Source organism: Melospiza melodia, chromosome 31 (genome assembly GCF_035770615.1).
Source record: "Melospiza melodia melodia isolate bMelMel2 chromosome 31, bMelMel2.pri, whole genome shotgun sequence".
Classification (NCBI taxonomy): Eukaryota; Metazoa; Chordata; class Aves; order Passeriformes; family Passerellidae; genus Melospiza; species Melospiza melodia.
In genome coordinates, this window is record NC_086224.1 from 1320295 (window position 1) to 1335409 (window position 15115).

Below are 15115 nucleotides of genomic sequence, written 5' to 3' on the forward strand. Positions count from 1 at the left end.
GGTGATCCCAATACCCTCCAGAGAGGGCAAAACCCTTCAAGGGTCTGTGCTGGGTGAGACCCCAAAGTCAGCAGGGTGGGAACCAAAGCGGCCCCCCAAGCTCTAGGGCAGTGCTGGGCTCACCCCGAGGGTCCCAATGCCACCAGGTCCCCACTCCCCACACTCATCCTCAGGGTACCCCCATCCCGCTGAGGATCGGGGGGTTTGGGTGCTTCAGCTGCTCTCAGGGTCCCCGACTCACCTCCCGGTCGCAGAGCAGGAGCGGCTGGAGCGGCTTCAGCTGGGGCTGCCCCGGAACCGGCGGGGCTCAGCCCAGCCCAGCGCTGGCCCCGGTCCGGCCCACGGAGGGGAGGGGGACACCGCAGGGCCCTCCCCCAGAGCTCCCAGGTGGGGAAACTGAGGCACGAAGTGCGGATCGGCCTCAGGAGTGCTGCCGGCAGTCCCGGCTCGACCTTCCCCACCCGGCAGCTGAGAGCAGGAACAAGAAGGGAAAATCCTGGAGCCGAGCAAACAAAGGGAGCTTCCTCTGCTGGGCTGAGGGAAACAGGGGCAAGGTACAGGGCAGGAGAAGCAGAAGCAGCTGGGGATGGAGAACCAGGAGCAGCTGGGGCTGGAGAACCGGGAATGCTCAGGGCTGCTCCAAGGAGGACACCTGGCCTCAAGGAGGACACCTGGTCCCAACCAGGGAATGTGTCACCCAGGGGTTGTCGTGTCCCCACACACCATGCCCAGCAGAATGACCTCCCACGGGTCACAGCAGGACGAATAAATGAGGCTCAGGACATCAAAAATACATCTTTATTAAAAATATAATCAGTCATCCACCACGCTGAGACCGGGAGGATGAAGTAACAGAGTCTGCTCACACTTGAACAGGGAGGAAAGCACAGCAAGGGCTGGGGGAGCACACCTGGGACAGGGACAGACCTGGGACAGGGACAGACCTGGGACAGGGACAAACTAATGGCAGAAGCTCCAGGTGAGGTAGAAGCTGGAGCTGTGAGCAGGTGAGGGCAGCATTATTGCTTAGGAAGTTGCATAGACTGGGGTGTCCCCTCCAGCTTTGGGCTTTAGAGCTCCCCAGAGCTCTGGAACATCCGTGGGGTCACCCCAAGTCCCTGCCCACACCCATTTGGGAGAGGAGTAACAGGAGAAGGGCAGGGAGGCAGGGAGGAAGCACATCCACACTCATCCTCAGCTCTGGCATGGAGAGAGGGGGCTGAGCACAGCTTCTACCCCAACACCACGTCCAGGGGCACCAGCACACCCTGAGGCTCCTCAGCTCCATGGAGGAGTTTTTGGTTTCCACACGGGATTGAAGCCAAGGCAGAGAGGTGTGGCCCAACCAGCTGGAGCCCTCTGACACCTCTGAACCAGGAGGAGGAGGAGGAGGAGGAGGAGCAGGACACTCCTCACCACAGCTCCAGGCAGGTGCTGAGCACGCAGGTACCAACAGGACAGGTCCAAAGTTCCTCTCGTGTGTGTCACGCTCAGGTACCTGCAGAGGAGATGGAGGGGAAGGTCCATCCCCACCCCAGAGCGGGGAAAGGGGCTCCTGCCTGCAGCTGTGGCACTGGGGGATGGAGCCAGATGAGCACCCAGGTTTGGGAGGGGGTCCCTGCCCTGGGGGTGCCACCCTGGGGGCTCACAAACATCCAATGCCAAAGCTGGGCTGGGTCCAGGTGGCATCTTGGTGACTTCCCAACCTGGGGTGGGGGATTCCTGTGTGTCCCACCCCGCTCCCAACACCCAGAGCTGTGCTGAGAGCAGCGTTCACACCTCAGGCAGGAGCTGCAGGGAGGTGAGACCCCTTTTATCCCTGTCAGAGGGGGTCCAACCCCACAAGGACCAACCCAAGGACCATCCCCATGGGGTTAAACCCCACAAGGACCATTCCCATGGGGTCCAACCCCACAGGGACCATCCCCACGGGGTCCAACCCCACAAGAGTCATCATCACCACAGGGTCCACCCCCACAAGGACCATCTCCAAAGGGACCATCCCCACCGGGTCCAACCCCATAAGGACCAACCCCACCATGCCTGGAGCAGCCCAAGTTCTGCTCCTTGGCCAGCTCAGTGCAGCTGACCTCACTGGACATCCACGTGGTTGTGGAACAGGGAATCGCTCTTGTGATTCCCACCAGAGGAGTCACTGATGTTTTCCTCCTCTTCATCCTCCTCCTCATCATCATCCTCCTCAAAGAGCTCCTCATCAATGGAAAGACTCTCCAGGCCAAACTCCCTCTCGTGGGCCGACACCTCGTTGGGGGTGACGTGGGAAGCACCACCCACAAAGTCAGCAAACCTGGGAGAAACCATGGAGCAGCACGTTGGGCAGCTGTGCCCAGTGCCTCTGGAGAGGCCCTGACACAGGCAGGTGAAGCAGTTTGCTGCTGAGACCTGGAGTTATCCATTATTTCTTGTTTTCCACCTCCTGGTGTTATCCATCCTTTCCCCCTTTCCTGGTTTTATCCATCCTTTCCCCCTTTTCCACCCTCTGGTGTTATCCATCCTTTCCACCCCAGTGGTACCCATCCTTTCCCTCCTTTCCTGGTGTCATCCATCCTTTCCATCACTGGTGTTATCCATCCTTTCCCCCTTTGGTGTTATCCATCCTTTCCACCCTTTCCTGATGTTATCCATCCTTTCCACCCTTGGTGTTATCCATCCTTTCCCCTTTCCTGGTGTCATCCATCCTTTCCATCCCTGGTGTTATCCATCCTTTCCACCCTTGGTGTTATTCATCTTTTCCCCTTTTCCACCCCTGGTGTTATTTATCCATCCTTTCCCCCTTTCCTGGTGTTATCCATCCTTTCCCCCCTCCAAAAGCACAGATCTGTGTCCCTAAGGACAGAGGTGACAGCCCAGAGGGACACAGGGTGGCCACCCCAAGCTCACTGTCAGGGATGTCACCTTTTAGGGGACTGGATGCGGGACACCGTGGTCCAGGCAGAGAATTCGGGGCTCTTGCAGAAGCTCCTCAGCTCTGCCAGGGCCTTTCTGGTCTCCACCTCGCCCTGGAGCTGAAATTCCTCCTCTGTCAGAAACCGAGGGGGGGTCGGGCCCAGCTTGGAGCTCTGCACCTTCCTGCCAGGGGGGAAACAGCAGTTAATGCCTGCCTGGGGCAGGACACCAGGGCAGGACACCAGGGCAGGACCCTGGGACAGAACCCTGGGGCAGAAACTCTCAGGTCAGAACCCCTGGAGCAGGAATCCTGGGACAGGAAACCTGAGGCAGAAACTCTCAGGACAGAACATCTCAGGACAGAACTCCTGGGGCAGGAACTCTCAGGTCAAAACCTCTGGGGCAGGACCCCAGGACAGAATCCCTGGGACAGAAACTCTCAGGATAGAACTTCTGGGCTGGGGCAGGAAACCTGGGGCAGAAATTCTCAGGTCAGAACCTCTGGGACAGGACCCCAGGACAGAACCCCTGGGGCAGAAACTCTCAGGTCAGAACTCCTGGGTTAGGACCACCCTCCAGGACATGATCTCTGGGACAGGAATTCTCAGGTCAGAACCTCTGGGACAGAAACTCTCAGGGCAGAACCCCAGGACAGAACCTTTGGGGCAGGAATTCTCAGGACAGAACCTCTGGGACAGGAACTATGGGGCAGGAATTCTCAGGTCAAAACCTCTGGGGTAGGAATTCTCAGGTCAAAACCCTTGGGACAGGAATTCTCAGGACAGAACCTCTGGGGCAGGAACCCAGGACAGAATCCCTGAGACAGGAACTCTCAAGTCGGAACCCCTGGGACAGGAATTCTCAGGAGAGAACCCTTGGGACAGGAACTCTCAGGACAGAACCCCTGAAACAGGAACCCTGGGGCAGAAATTCTCAGGTCAAAACCACTGGGGCAGGAACTCTCAGGAGAGAACTCTTGGGACAGGAACTCTCGGGACAGAACATCTGGGACAGAAACTCTCAGGACAGAACCCCTGAAACAGGAACCCTGGGGCAGAAATTGTCAGGTCAGAACCCCTGGGGCAGGAACTCTCAGGTCAAAACCTATGGGACAGGACCCCAGGACAGAACCCCTGGGGCAGGACCACCCTCCAGGGCAGGATTCCTGGAGCAGGAACTCTAAGGCCAGACCAGCAGCTGAGGCAGGATCATCTCCCAGGGCAAGAACCCCTGGGTTGAGCCAGCTCCTGGTGCACAAATCTCTGGGGCAGAACCAGCTCCTAGGACAGGAATTCCTGAGACAGAACCAGCTCCTGGGGCAGAAACCCTGGGATAAAACCAGCTCCTGAGGCTGGACCAGCTCCTGGCACACAAATCCCTGGGGCAGAGCTAGCTCCCAGGACAGGAACAGCTCCTGGAACATGAATCCCTGGGACAGAATCAGCTCCTGAGGCTGGACTAGTTTCAGGAACATGAATCCCTGGGGCATCCCAAGCTCCCAGCTCCTGGTACACAAATCCTGGGGACAGAACCAGCTTCCAGGGCAGAACCAGCTTCCTGGGGCAGGAACCAGCTCTTGGGGCAGAACCAGCTCCAAGGACAGAACCAGCTTCCCCTGAGCACTGGGACAGAACCAGCTCCTGAGGCTACACCACCTTCAGGAACACAAATCTCTGGGGCATCCCAAGCTCCCAGCTCCTCACCTGTAGGCAGCAAATGCCCACTGCAAGGGGTAATCCAGGTTCTTGGTGCAGACAGCCACCAGCACCAGGCCCAGGGCGAGGGGGTGGATCTGGATGCCTGAGTAGATGAGCAGCAGCCCCAGGAGCTGCAGGGCCCAGGACAGGAGGTTGATGCTGCGCTCGTTCTCCAAGGGGCCGTACCTGTAGCACACGGCGAAGCTCAGGAGGCCCACAGAGAGCAGGTAACCTGTGGGGGGAGCACAGGGATGGGGCTCTGTGAGGATGAGGAGGAACCTGACACCACCAGCAGGGACAGGGAGGCTCAGCTTTGCTCCATGGTTCCACCAGGAGATGTTCACCAGGTGAATGTCAGAGCTCCCACCTACCTAACAGGTAGTGCCAGTAGGACTTGCAGATCTCCTGCAGGTTCTTGAAGATCAGCTGAAGCAGGTACAGGGAAAAGGACCAACCTCCAACCAGCAGGAAGTACACAGGGCTTTTCTGGAGGGAGCACAGGCAGGTTGTGGATACCTCCCCTCAGGTGCTCTGTACCAAACCCAGTCCATCCCAGCACAGGTATGGAAAGGGTTACGAGGTCTCTGAGGCCCTCAAAACGTGACACCTACCTTGGGCATGACTTTGGACATCATGTAGACAAGGACAAGCAGAGAGGCCAACAAGCCCACACTGATCCCAGCTGAGTAGTAAAAGATTTGGCTCCTGCAATGATCACACAGGGAGGGAATCAACCTCAGCAGGTGTTTTATGGGTATCTGTGCACAAAAACCCCCAACCAGGAGCCACCAGGGAAAGGAGAGATCTCACCTGCTCAGAGTGTCCCCACAAAAAAACAACAGCAGGCCCAGGAAGAAAACAAGGAACAGCTTAGGATCAAAACCTGGAAAAAAAGGAATGAAAAATATTAATCCCAGTGAAGAGGGGCACGGTGGGAAGCTCCCACCTACCACAGGGTGACAGAACAAGGATGGGACCTCCAAGTGTCCCAAATTCCTTCTGCACACCAAAATCGCTTTCTGAGGAAGGAACAGGTCTGTGGATCATCGATTATTTGCAATTAATCTTGGTTGATTTGGGAGCATTGGAATTAAAGCATTAAGGACGTTGCTCTTTGCTTGTAGCTAAGGCTTAAAGAGTTCTGCAATAACCTTTTGAAATATAATTTTAGAATATTGATTGTATCCTTAAAACTATATTTATATTTATTATGTATATAAAATATATATTTATAGAAAATATAAATATAATATTTGGAATATATATAAAGGAAACATGCTTATCTCACACCTTAACAAAACAGAGAAAAACAGCTTGAGAAAGGAAGATGAACATCAACTCAAGGATTTGTAGTTTTGACCAAGGGAAGCTGGAAATCACTGTTATGAGATTTATAGTCCTTGTAATTAAGGACTATAATCCTTAAGGATGGAGCTGGACTTCACCAGATGGGATTTGTCTTTTCTTCTTTTGGAAACTGAACCACCATCTGTGGATACTCCTTTTGGGATACATCTTGAGAAAAACTAAATCACAATAGGTATAGAATTGTGAAATAAAAATTGGAATAGAAACTGCTGAGAAAGCTGATGAGTACCCCTATAAATACCTGTAAGCCCCAACTATGGGTGTGCAGTTGGAGGGAAAACTTCTCCCACTGTATTCAGTGTGTATTACTCATAATTTACCATATTAATTAATAAATTGATTGCTGCTTGAATATTGGCCTAGTCAAGCTTCTCATTTCTAACAAACTGGACTTCACCAGATGGGATTTGTCTTTCTTCTTTTGGAAACTGAACCACCACCTGGGATACTCCTTTTGGGATACATCTTGAGAAAAACTAAATCACAATAATGTATAGAATTGTGAAATAAAAATTGGCATAGAAACTGCTGAAGAGTAAAAATTGGGATAGAAACTGCTGAGAAAGCTGATGAGTACCCCTATAAATACCTGTAAGCCCCAACTATGGGTGTGCAGTTGGAGGGAAAACTTCTCCCACTGTACTCAGTGTGTATTACTCATATTTTATCATATTAATTAATAAATTGATTGCTGCTTGAATATTGGCCTAGTCAAGCTTCTCATTTCTAACAAACTGGACTTCACCAGATGGGATTTGTCTTTCTTCTTTTGGAAACTGAACCACCACCTGGGATACTCCTTTTGGGATACATCCTGAGAAAAACTAAATCACAATAGGTATAGAATTGTGAAATAAAAATTGGAATAGAAACTGCTGAGAAAGCTGATGAGTACCCCTATAAATACCTGCAAGCCCCAACTATGGGTGTGCAGTTGGAGGGAAAACTTCTCCCACTGTACCCTGTGAGTATTGCTCATAATTTACCATATTAATTAATAAATTGATTGCTGCTTGAATATTGGCCCAATCAAGCTTCTCATTTCTAACAGAGGGGACGTACGTCGCAAGAGGACGACGTTGTAGCTGGTGCCAGGCTCCAGCAGCTCGACCTTGAGGCAGGTTTTGTTGCTGTAGAGGTCCACATCGATGCTGGTGTCGTTGAGTTTGCCCCTCAGGAAGGAGAAGACCACGTTCCACAGGCTGAACTTCTCCAGCTCCTCCTCGCTGTCCACCTGGGTGACGCGGAGCATGCGGTCGCTGGTGACGCGGATCTGGGGGAGAGAGAGGGCAATGGGGGTGGTTGGACTGGAGAATTGAGAGTGGGTTCCTGCCCCAGGGGCTGGTTCTGTCCCAGGAATTCATGTTCCTGAAGCTGGTCTTGCCCCAGGAGCTGGTTCTGTACTGGGAGCTTGGTCTGTCCCAGGAATTCCTGTCTTAGGAGCTGTTCTGCCCCAGGAGCTGGTTCTGTCCCAGGGATTCATGTTCCAGGAGCTGGTCCAGCCTCAGGAGCTGGTTCTGCTCCAGGATTCCTGTCCTACCAGCTGGTTCTGCCCCAGAGATTTATGTTCCTGAAGCTGGTCCAGCCTCAGGAGCTGATCCAGCCCCAGGGATTCATATCCCAGGAGCTGGTTCTGTCCTGGGAGCTTGGTCTGTCCCAGGAATTCCTGTCTTAGGATCTGGTTCTGCCCCAGAGATTTGTGTGCCAGGAGCTGGTCCAGCCTCAGGAGCTGGTTCTGCCCCAGGGTTCCTGTCTCAGGAGCTGGTCCTGTCCTGGTAGCTTGGTCTATCTCAGGAATTCCTGTATTAAGATGTGGTTCTGCCCCAGAGATTTGTGTGCCAGGAGCTGGTCCAGCCTCAGGAGCTGGTTTTGCCCCAGGGATTCATGTTCCTGAAGTTGGTCCAGCCTCAGGAGCTGGTTCTGCCCCAGGAATTCCTGTCTTAGCAGCTAGTTCTGCCCCAGAGATTTACGTTCAGAGGTGAACTTATCACTCTCTACACTCCCAGAAAGGTGCCTGTGCTCAGGCGGGGTTGGACTCTCTCTCCAGGAACTGACAAAACCAGAGGACACAGTCTCAATCTGTGCAAAGGGAAGTTCAGGTTGGATATCAGGAAAAAGTTTTTCATGGAAAGAGTGATAAATTCTGGAATGTTCTGCACAGGGAGGTGGTGGAGTCACCATCCCTGGGTGTGTTTAACAAAGCCTGGATGTGGCACTGGGTGCCAGGGTTTAGCTGAGGTGTTGGGGCTGGGTTGGACTCAACGATCTCAAAGTTCTCTTCCAACCCAGTGATTCTGTGGATGGATGGATGGATGGATGGATGGATGGATGGATGGATGGATGGATGGATGGATGGATGGATGGATGGATGGGCTGCAGCAAGGAGGACCTGCTGCCTCCTCCTGCTGCTGTCACCTGTGTCCTGGTCCAGACGTCGTTCCATCGCGGGGTGCGGGTGTTGGTGTAGCAGAAGCGCTGGGATTCCCAGTACCGGGAGTTGTGCCCGTCCTGGAGTGGGATCACGGCATCCTTGGGGCCTGGGGAGCACACACGGAGGGGTTCAGACCACAGGGAGGGGTTCAGACCCTGCCTCACCCACCCAGCCCTTCCCCTCCCTAGGGATGCTCCCATTTCCCACATCCCCACGGTTTTTCCGCTGTTTTCCTCAGAATTCATCCTCCGGTTCTTTTCCTGGATAATCCCATCTGGCTCGACTCCAAGCTCCAAAATTCGACCTCAGCGACCCAAACCCGACGGTGCCTCCGGTCCCTGAGGTGAGGCAGCTCCCGAACGGCACCGAATGCCCGATACTATCGGGCGATCGGCACAGCGGGACGGCAAATCCCAGTCCCACCGGGTCGCACCGACCCCCTCAGCGCGGAGACGCCCAGAGAGTTCCCTGAGGGCACCGGGCCGCTCCCTTTGTCCCGCCATGCTGCCCCGGGAGCTGCCGCCACCCCGCTCCCCACCATGACCCCGCCCGGTCCCCGCTCACCTGCGGCTCCCAGGGGCAGCAAGGGCAGGAACAGCAGCAGCAGCACGGGCAGTACCGGGAGCCGCCGCCGCCGTCCCGGAGCCGGTTTCATCCCTCCCGCCGCGGCTGCGCCGGCCGCTTCCGCTTCCGCCGCCGTCCCGGGCCGGCCGCCGAGGAGCGGCCACAGCCAATAGGAAGGGGGCTCGCCGGGCTTTGTTGTCGATTGACAGCTGATTGAACCTATCAAAATTCAGCTCTGGTCTCGCTCCCGCCCCTCGGCTCTTACCGAGTTGATTGACAGTATGTTTAACTTATCAGCAGTGCGCGTGCAGGAAGCAGCAATGTTCCCCGCCCTTGATTACCATGGTGACAACATGGCCGCCATTCACCCAACAGACACACCCCTCCTTAGTAACGGCTCTGACAGACATGCCCCTCAACCAATCAGAACTCCGGTACCCTAGGCCACGCCCCCATTTTATTTTACATCCCGCGTGATTGACAACCGCCTCCGCCTATCAGGGCGCGGCCTAGCGTTGTTTGTGTGAATGGGTCACGCGTGGGGGGCACGCAGGTCCCGCCCCTCGCTGCCCCCTCCCCACCCCCGGCAGCCGAACCCGCGGTCCCGGGTCCCGCCGGTCCCACCGACTCCACCGGTACCGGGTCCCACCGAGATTCGGGTCCCACTGACCCCACCGGCCCCGCGACCCCACGGCTCGCACGGGGCTCTGCCAGCGCGGGCGTGGCACGGCGGTCACCCGTGACCCGCATCCCACGGACCGGCCCGGGAGCTCCGGTTCGCCTCTCTGCCCGCACCGTCCGTGCCCCTCAGCCCCGGGCAGGGGGTGCCGCTCTCCGCGTGGGTTCGTCCCCTCCCCTCCACCGTGGGGCGGCGGCCGCCCGTGGGCGGGCAGCGGGGAGCGGGCTCGGGCGGCCCCCCCGCTCCCCCTCCGCGGGCCGTGGGCGGCGGAGCCGGGAAGCGGCGGGGCCGTGGGCGGAGGATGTGCGTCAGCCGGGGGCAGCGCCGGGGCTGGGAACGGCCCCGCCGCGCCGGACGCTTGCTCGTGGAAAAGGGAAAAATGGAGGGGGGGGCGTGATAGGGGGGCGGTGGGGAGGGGGGTGAACCGGGAGGGTTGGGGCAGGACCCCCGCCATGGGCCCCGTGCCCGTGCAGGATGCCCCGGCTGCTCCCCCGGTAGCTCCGGGGATGCGCCCCGGGCACCGGCACGGCCCCCCCAGGCCGGGCAGGATCGCGCGGGGGCGGCTCTGGCCCCACGCCAGGCGCCGGCCGCGGTATAAATAGCACCGAGCCACGCAGGGCCGGAGCGGGTGCGGGCCGTGACATCCCCCCCGTGCTCCCTCCCGCGGGAGAGACCCCGGTGCTGCGGGCGGGGGGCTCCAGCATCCCCCGAGCCCACCCGAGAAATCTCCGTCCGCTCCCGTTGTCGCTGCTCCCCCCGGAGCCCATCGGTGGCAGCGTGTGCGTGCCGGTGACACCGAGTGCCAGCCCTCCGGCACCGGGGGGCACTGCCGGGACAGCGGTGCCGGTACCCGGAGCATCCCCGCGCCCGCTGGCGTTGTCACCGACACCGGCGATGCTGCGAGCGGGGATTCGGGGCGTCCACGCCAACACCGAGCACCGCGCGTCCCTTCGGGGGCTTCTGCCTCTGCCACGGACCCCCCGGTGCCACGCGTGTCCTGCCCGCTCCCTGCCGGGGCTGCGGGACCCCCGGTGCCGCCGTGCGGGGCGCCGCTCCCCTCCCGCTGCTCCGGTAACGGGGAGAGGGAAGAAGGGGGCCCGGTGCTGCCGCCCCCGCCGCTGCCCCCCCCCCCACCCCGTTCCCCGCGCTCGGCGGGGGCGGCAGCCGCGGGATCCGCCCCCGGGGCCTCCCACGCGCGGCGCAGCCGGGGCCGCTGCTATTTCACGGTCCCGCCCGTGTGGGCGGCGCGCAGAGCGGCGCGGCGCGGCGGAGGGAGCGCGCCCGGCCCGGCCGCGGGACCCCCCGAGCAGCGGCACCCCCCGGACCCCCCGGTTAGAGCCGGCCCCGGAGCCCCCCCGCCCCTCCCCGGCCGCCCGGCGGGGCGGGCGGAGCGGACGGAGGCGGTTCCAGGCGGCGGTGAGCGAACGGGGGGGACGGCGGGGAGGGGATGGGGCGCACGGGGGGCACCGGGCAGGGCGGGAGTCCCGGTGGGACTGGGGGGAGCGGAGGGGGACGGAGCGGCGGGGGACACCGGGCAGGGCGGGGGGCACCAGGGGTGGTGGCCACGGGGATCCGGGAGGGTCCGGGATGCACGGGGAGAGGATGGCACCCACCGGGGGCACCGGAGGGTACCGGGGGGGGTCGGGAGCGGTGGGAGCGAAGAGGGACGGGGGGATGGACAGTGGGGGTCACCGGGCAGAGCGGAGAGCCCGGGGAAGGGACGACCCCGATGGGGCTGGGACGAATGGGGGGGGGGATAAGGCACAGGGTGGGCTCGGGGCACTGGAGGGCACCGGGGATGCTGCGGGAGGATGGCCCTGGTGGGACCGGGGTGGGGATGGGGGCACCGAGCGGGGCGGGGTCACCAGGGAAGGGTGGCCCTGGTGGGATCCAGGGCACCCACAAGGGAACAGGGCACGGCAGGGCAGGGGGATATTGGCCATGGTGGGATTGGCACTGGCACTGGAACGTGACCCCCGGGCATGGGGGGCTGGGGGAAGCCCCCAGATGTGTGTCCTGCCCTGTGTGAGGACCTGGCATGGAGGGGATGCTGGCTGGGGTGGGCACAGGATGGGGTTGGGGTGAGGGTGACCCCACTCGTGCCCGTGCCACGTCCAGGGGCTGTGGCTGCAGGGACCGTCCCAGTTTGGAGCACATGGGTGGGACTGGGTGCCCCGTGGGGTTTAGGCACACTGGACCACACGGGAATGCTCCCTCTGCCCTGTACCAGGCCTAAGGGTGGGGAGAGCTTTCTCCCGCATGTCCATCTGTCCGGTGGTGAGTCCGTCTGTCCTCTGTCCACCACCACAGGCTCGTCATGGCCCTGCCCCGCACGCTGGGGGAGCTGCAGCTCTACCGGGTGCTGCAACGTGCCAACCTGCTGGGCTACTACGAGACCTTCATCCAGCAAGGGGGGGACGACGTGCAGCAGCTCTGCGAGGCGGGCGAGGAGGAGTTCCTGGAGATCATGGCGCTGGTGGGCATGGCCACCAAACCCCTCCACGTCCGCCGCCTCCAGAAGGCCCTGCGGGAATGGGCCTCCAACCCAGGGCTCTTCAGCCAGCCCGTGTCGGCCGTCCCGGTCAGCAGCATCCCACTCTTCAAGCTCTCCGAGGCCGGTGGGCGCAAGGCACTCAGCAACGGGCACGCCAGCCCCGGAGAGGCAGCGGGCAAAGGGGGTGGCAGCGCCGGGACGCCCCCAGCGCGCAGCCCCACGGAGCCAGGGGAGAAGCTGTCACCATCAGCAGCTCCACCGTGGCCGGGAAGGAGCACCCCCGAATCGGAGGGTGGAGGGGATGAGGAGCCCGGGGGTCCCCCCTTCTCTCCGAGCGGGAGCAGCGGGGAGCAGGCGGTGGGCACGGAGCTGGAGCCGGAGTTGGCACGGACGGTGGTGGAGAGCGTGGAGAGGCTGCTGCAGAGCTGCCCTCGGGGTGGCGAGGCCGAGCTGAGGGCGCTGATGAAGCTCAACAAGAAGCTGGCCAAATCTGTGGGGCACATCTTCCAGCTGGAGGACGGGGACCGGCAGAAGGAGGAGGAGATCCGGCGGCACAGCGCGATCTACGGGCGCGGCGAGGCCCGGCGCCGTGAGGGCAAGCAGCTCACCCTGCACGAGGTGAGTGAGCTCCGTGCTTGGAGTTCTGCGATGTGCTGGGACATGGGACAAGGAATGGGGTGACTCTGGGGGTGTGGTGAGTGGGTGGGATTTGAGCTCTCCTCCCACGCCAGGCTGGAGCTGGCGCTGCCTTAGCCGAGGGTTGTGTGGGTGGTGCTGTCCCGTGGGTGCTGCCGTGTCCCTGTCCCCGCTCACGCATCGTTTCTGCCCCCAGCTCATCATCAATGAGGCGGCCGCCCAGTTCTGCCTGCGGGACAACTCGCTGCTGCTGCGGCGCGTCGAGCTCTTCTCGCTCTCACGGCAGGTGGCACGGGAGAGCACCTACCTGTCCTCGCTCAAGGTGGCCAGGTGAGCCCCAAACCCCACCCTTGTAGGCCTGTGGGGGTCTGGTTGTCACCCCATTGCCCCCAGCACTTCTGCATGGGGCAGCACCCTGTGGCCCCCGGTTCCCCTTTGCCAGTGTGGGAGGTTTCTGCCTGACCTCGGAGCGTGGGATGTGGGGAGGATGGGAATGACGGGGATGCCAGGCGTGGGAAGGGATGCCAGGCAGCAAAGGGATGCCGCTGGGGATGCCCTATCTCTTGCCTCCATCCCCAAAGTCCCCTGCCCACCGTGCCGGCGCTGCCTTTTCCCTTTGCTCTCCAGCTGCTTCCCTCTTTTTTCCACCCCCAATTCCATCCGTGCCAGAACCCCACCTGCCTGGTGGCTCTGCTCACTGCCTTGCTGTGGCCACCCCCACTCCTGACACAGCCCCTTTCCACCCCCAGGGCCCATCCCGAGGACAGCGGTGCCGTGGTGGCCAAGCGGCTCAAGCAGGAGGTGGGTGCAGGTGCAGGGGGAGCGGCGTGTGCAGGTGTGCACACCTGTGGGCGTGACGCTGCAACGTGCCCGGGGCTGCCCATGCCAGCGCCGTGGGTGTTGTGGGGTGGGTGGTGCAGGGGATCTCTGCTCACCTGTGTGCTCCTGGCAGGCAGGAGAGCAGAGCCGCCCTGAGCTCCTGGCACTGCCGGTGGGGTTGGAGCCGCCCGGCGCCGGGTACCGAGCCAGCTTGGAGGAGGACACGGGCAGCATCTCCGGGGAGAGCCTCGATGGCCATTTACAGGGTGAGTGCGGGGTTTCTCCCTTTCTCCGGTGCTGCTCGGCCCCCTCTCCCCGCGCTGATTGTCGCCCCTCTCTCGGCAGCGGCGGGCGCTTGTCCCCGGCTGACCCCTCCGCCCGGCGCGGCCCCGGACGTGCCCCTCGGCCTCGCTCCCCACGGGCTCTGGAGCCGCCACATCCTCCAGCAGACGCTGATGGACGAGGGGCTGCGCCTGGCCCGCTTGGTCTCTCACGACCGCGTGGGGCGGCTCAGCCCCTGCCTGCCGGGGAAGCCCCCGGGACCAGGTGAGCCCCCCGAGGGGCCGGGGGGGCTTTGCCGCGGGCAGGGGTCAGGAGGGCACCGCTGCCTCCTGCTGTGGAATCGTGTCCTGACTCCGTCTCCCGTGTTCTCCCCGCAGAGTTCGAGGACGGGCTGGCGGAACGGGGTCCTCCGGCCCCCCCAGACCCCCCTCGGGGCACCATCAAGGTGGAGCAGGAGACCAGCAGGCAGTGAGGCCCCTGTAGCCCCCCCGCCACCATTAACGAAGCAATAACGTGCTGGGGGACGGGTGCGGCGGCGCTCCGGGCCCCGGGGAGCTTGGGGACGGGAGGAGGGGGGGGTCTCATCCACAACCCTCCCTGGCCCCCCTCCCGTCCCACAGCGACGCTCTGGTTACCTCAGCCGCGGCGGGATGCCAACTCCCCGCAGCAGCAATACCCTCATCCCGCCCGGCTCCGCTCCCGCAGGGCTGGGGAGCCCTCGATGGACTGGAGCCCACCCTGCAGAGCCCCGTGCTGACCGTTCCCCCCCCTCCCCATCACAGCTCGGGGACAGACGCGTCGCACTGTGCGCTCCCCCACGTCAGCGCTGCCGCCCACGCCGGGCACACGGTCCCCCCCCCCCCACACACACACACACCCGCACCCGCAGCGCCCACGCAGCAGCCGCCAGCCCCCTCCCCGCAGCACGTGCCAGCTCACTGTGCACCCCCCCAAACCCTGCGACCACCCCCCAGCACCGAATCGGCTGTAAATACCCCCCCACACACACACCCACACCCCCGCACGCATCCCCCTTCCCCCCGCACCCCGATACCTGCGTGTGCTTCCAGCATGGTCCCTGTTGTGCCAGGGGGTGCCACACGTGCCAGGGGGGTGGCACCCCCTCCCAGCACGATGCAGGCGGCTTGGATGGGCACTGGGGAGGTGCTGTTCCCCCCGCCCCCGACCCCACCCCAAACCCCCTCCTTATCCCCCCCCCATCCCTACAAACCCAGCCC

At 61.4% G+C, this 15115-nt stretch overlaps 2 protein-coding genes across 3 annotated transcripts; one reads left to right on the top strand and one right to left on the bottom strand.

Moving 5' to 3' along the window:
* Positions 1 to 784: 784 nt before the first annotated feature.
* On the bottom strand, positions 785 to 9097 carry NEMP1 (nuclear envelope integral membrane protein 1). Its single transcript, XM_063179391.1, has 10 exons — positions 8968 to 9097; positions 8388 to 8509; positions 7035 to 7245; positions 5415 to 5487; positions 5216 to 5309; positions 4976 to 5090; positions 4611 to 4836; positions 2917 to 3090; positions 2091 to 2308; positions 785 to 1498 (listed from the first exon to the last, which is right to left on the bottom strand). The coding sequence occupies exons 1-9, from the start codon at positions 9056 to 9058 to the stop codon at positions 2092 to 2094; spliced, it is 1323 nt and encodes a 440-aa protein (XP_063035461.1). The 5' UTR covers positions 9059 to 9097; the 3' UTR covers positions 785 to 1498; position 2091.
* A 1922-nt stretch (positions 9098 to 11019) lies between these two features.
* NAB2 (NGFI-A binding protein 2) lies at positions 11020 to 15058 on the top strand. 2 transcript variants are annotated; one of them, XM_063179388.1, is made up of 7 exons: positions 11020 to 11062; positions 11957 to 12758; positions 12973 to 13106; positions 13526 to 13577; positions 13729 to 13861; positions 13941 to 14141; positions 14255 to 15058. In XM_063179388.1, exons 2-7 carry the CDS (start codon positions 11964 to 11966, stop codon positions 14347 to 14349), a joined length of 1410 nt encoding a protein of 469 aa, XP_063035458.1. In that variant the 5' UTR covers positions 11020 to 11062; positions 11957 to 11963; the 3' UTR covers positions 14350 to 15058. The 2 variants fall into 2 exon arrangements, with proteins under 2 accessions (XP_063035458.1, XP_063035459.1); XM_063179389.1 differs by lacking the exons at positions 11020 to 11062; positions 13941 to 14141 and having other exon boundaries at positions 11518 to 12758.
* The last annotated feature ends 57 nt before the right edge of the window (positions 15059 to 15115 follow it).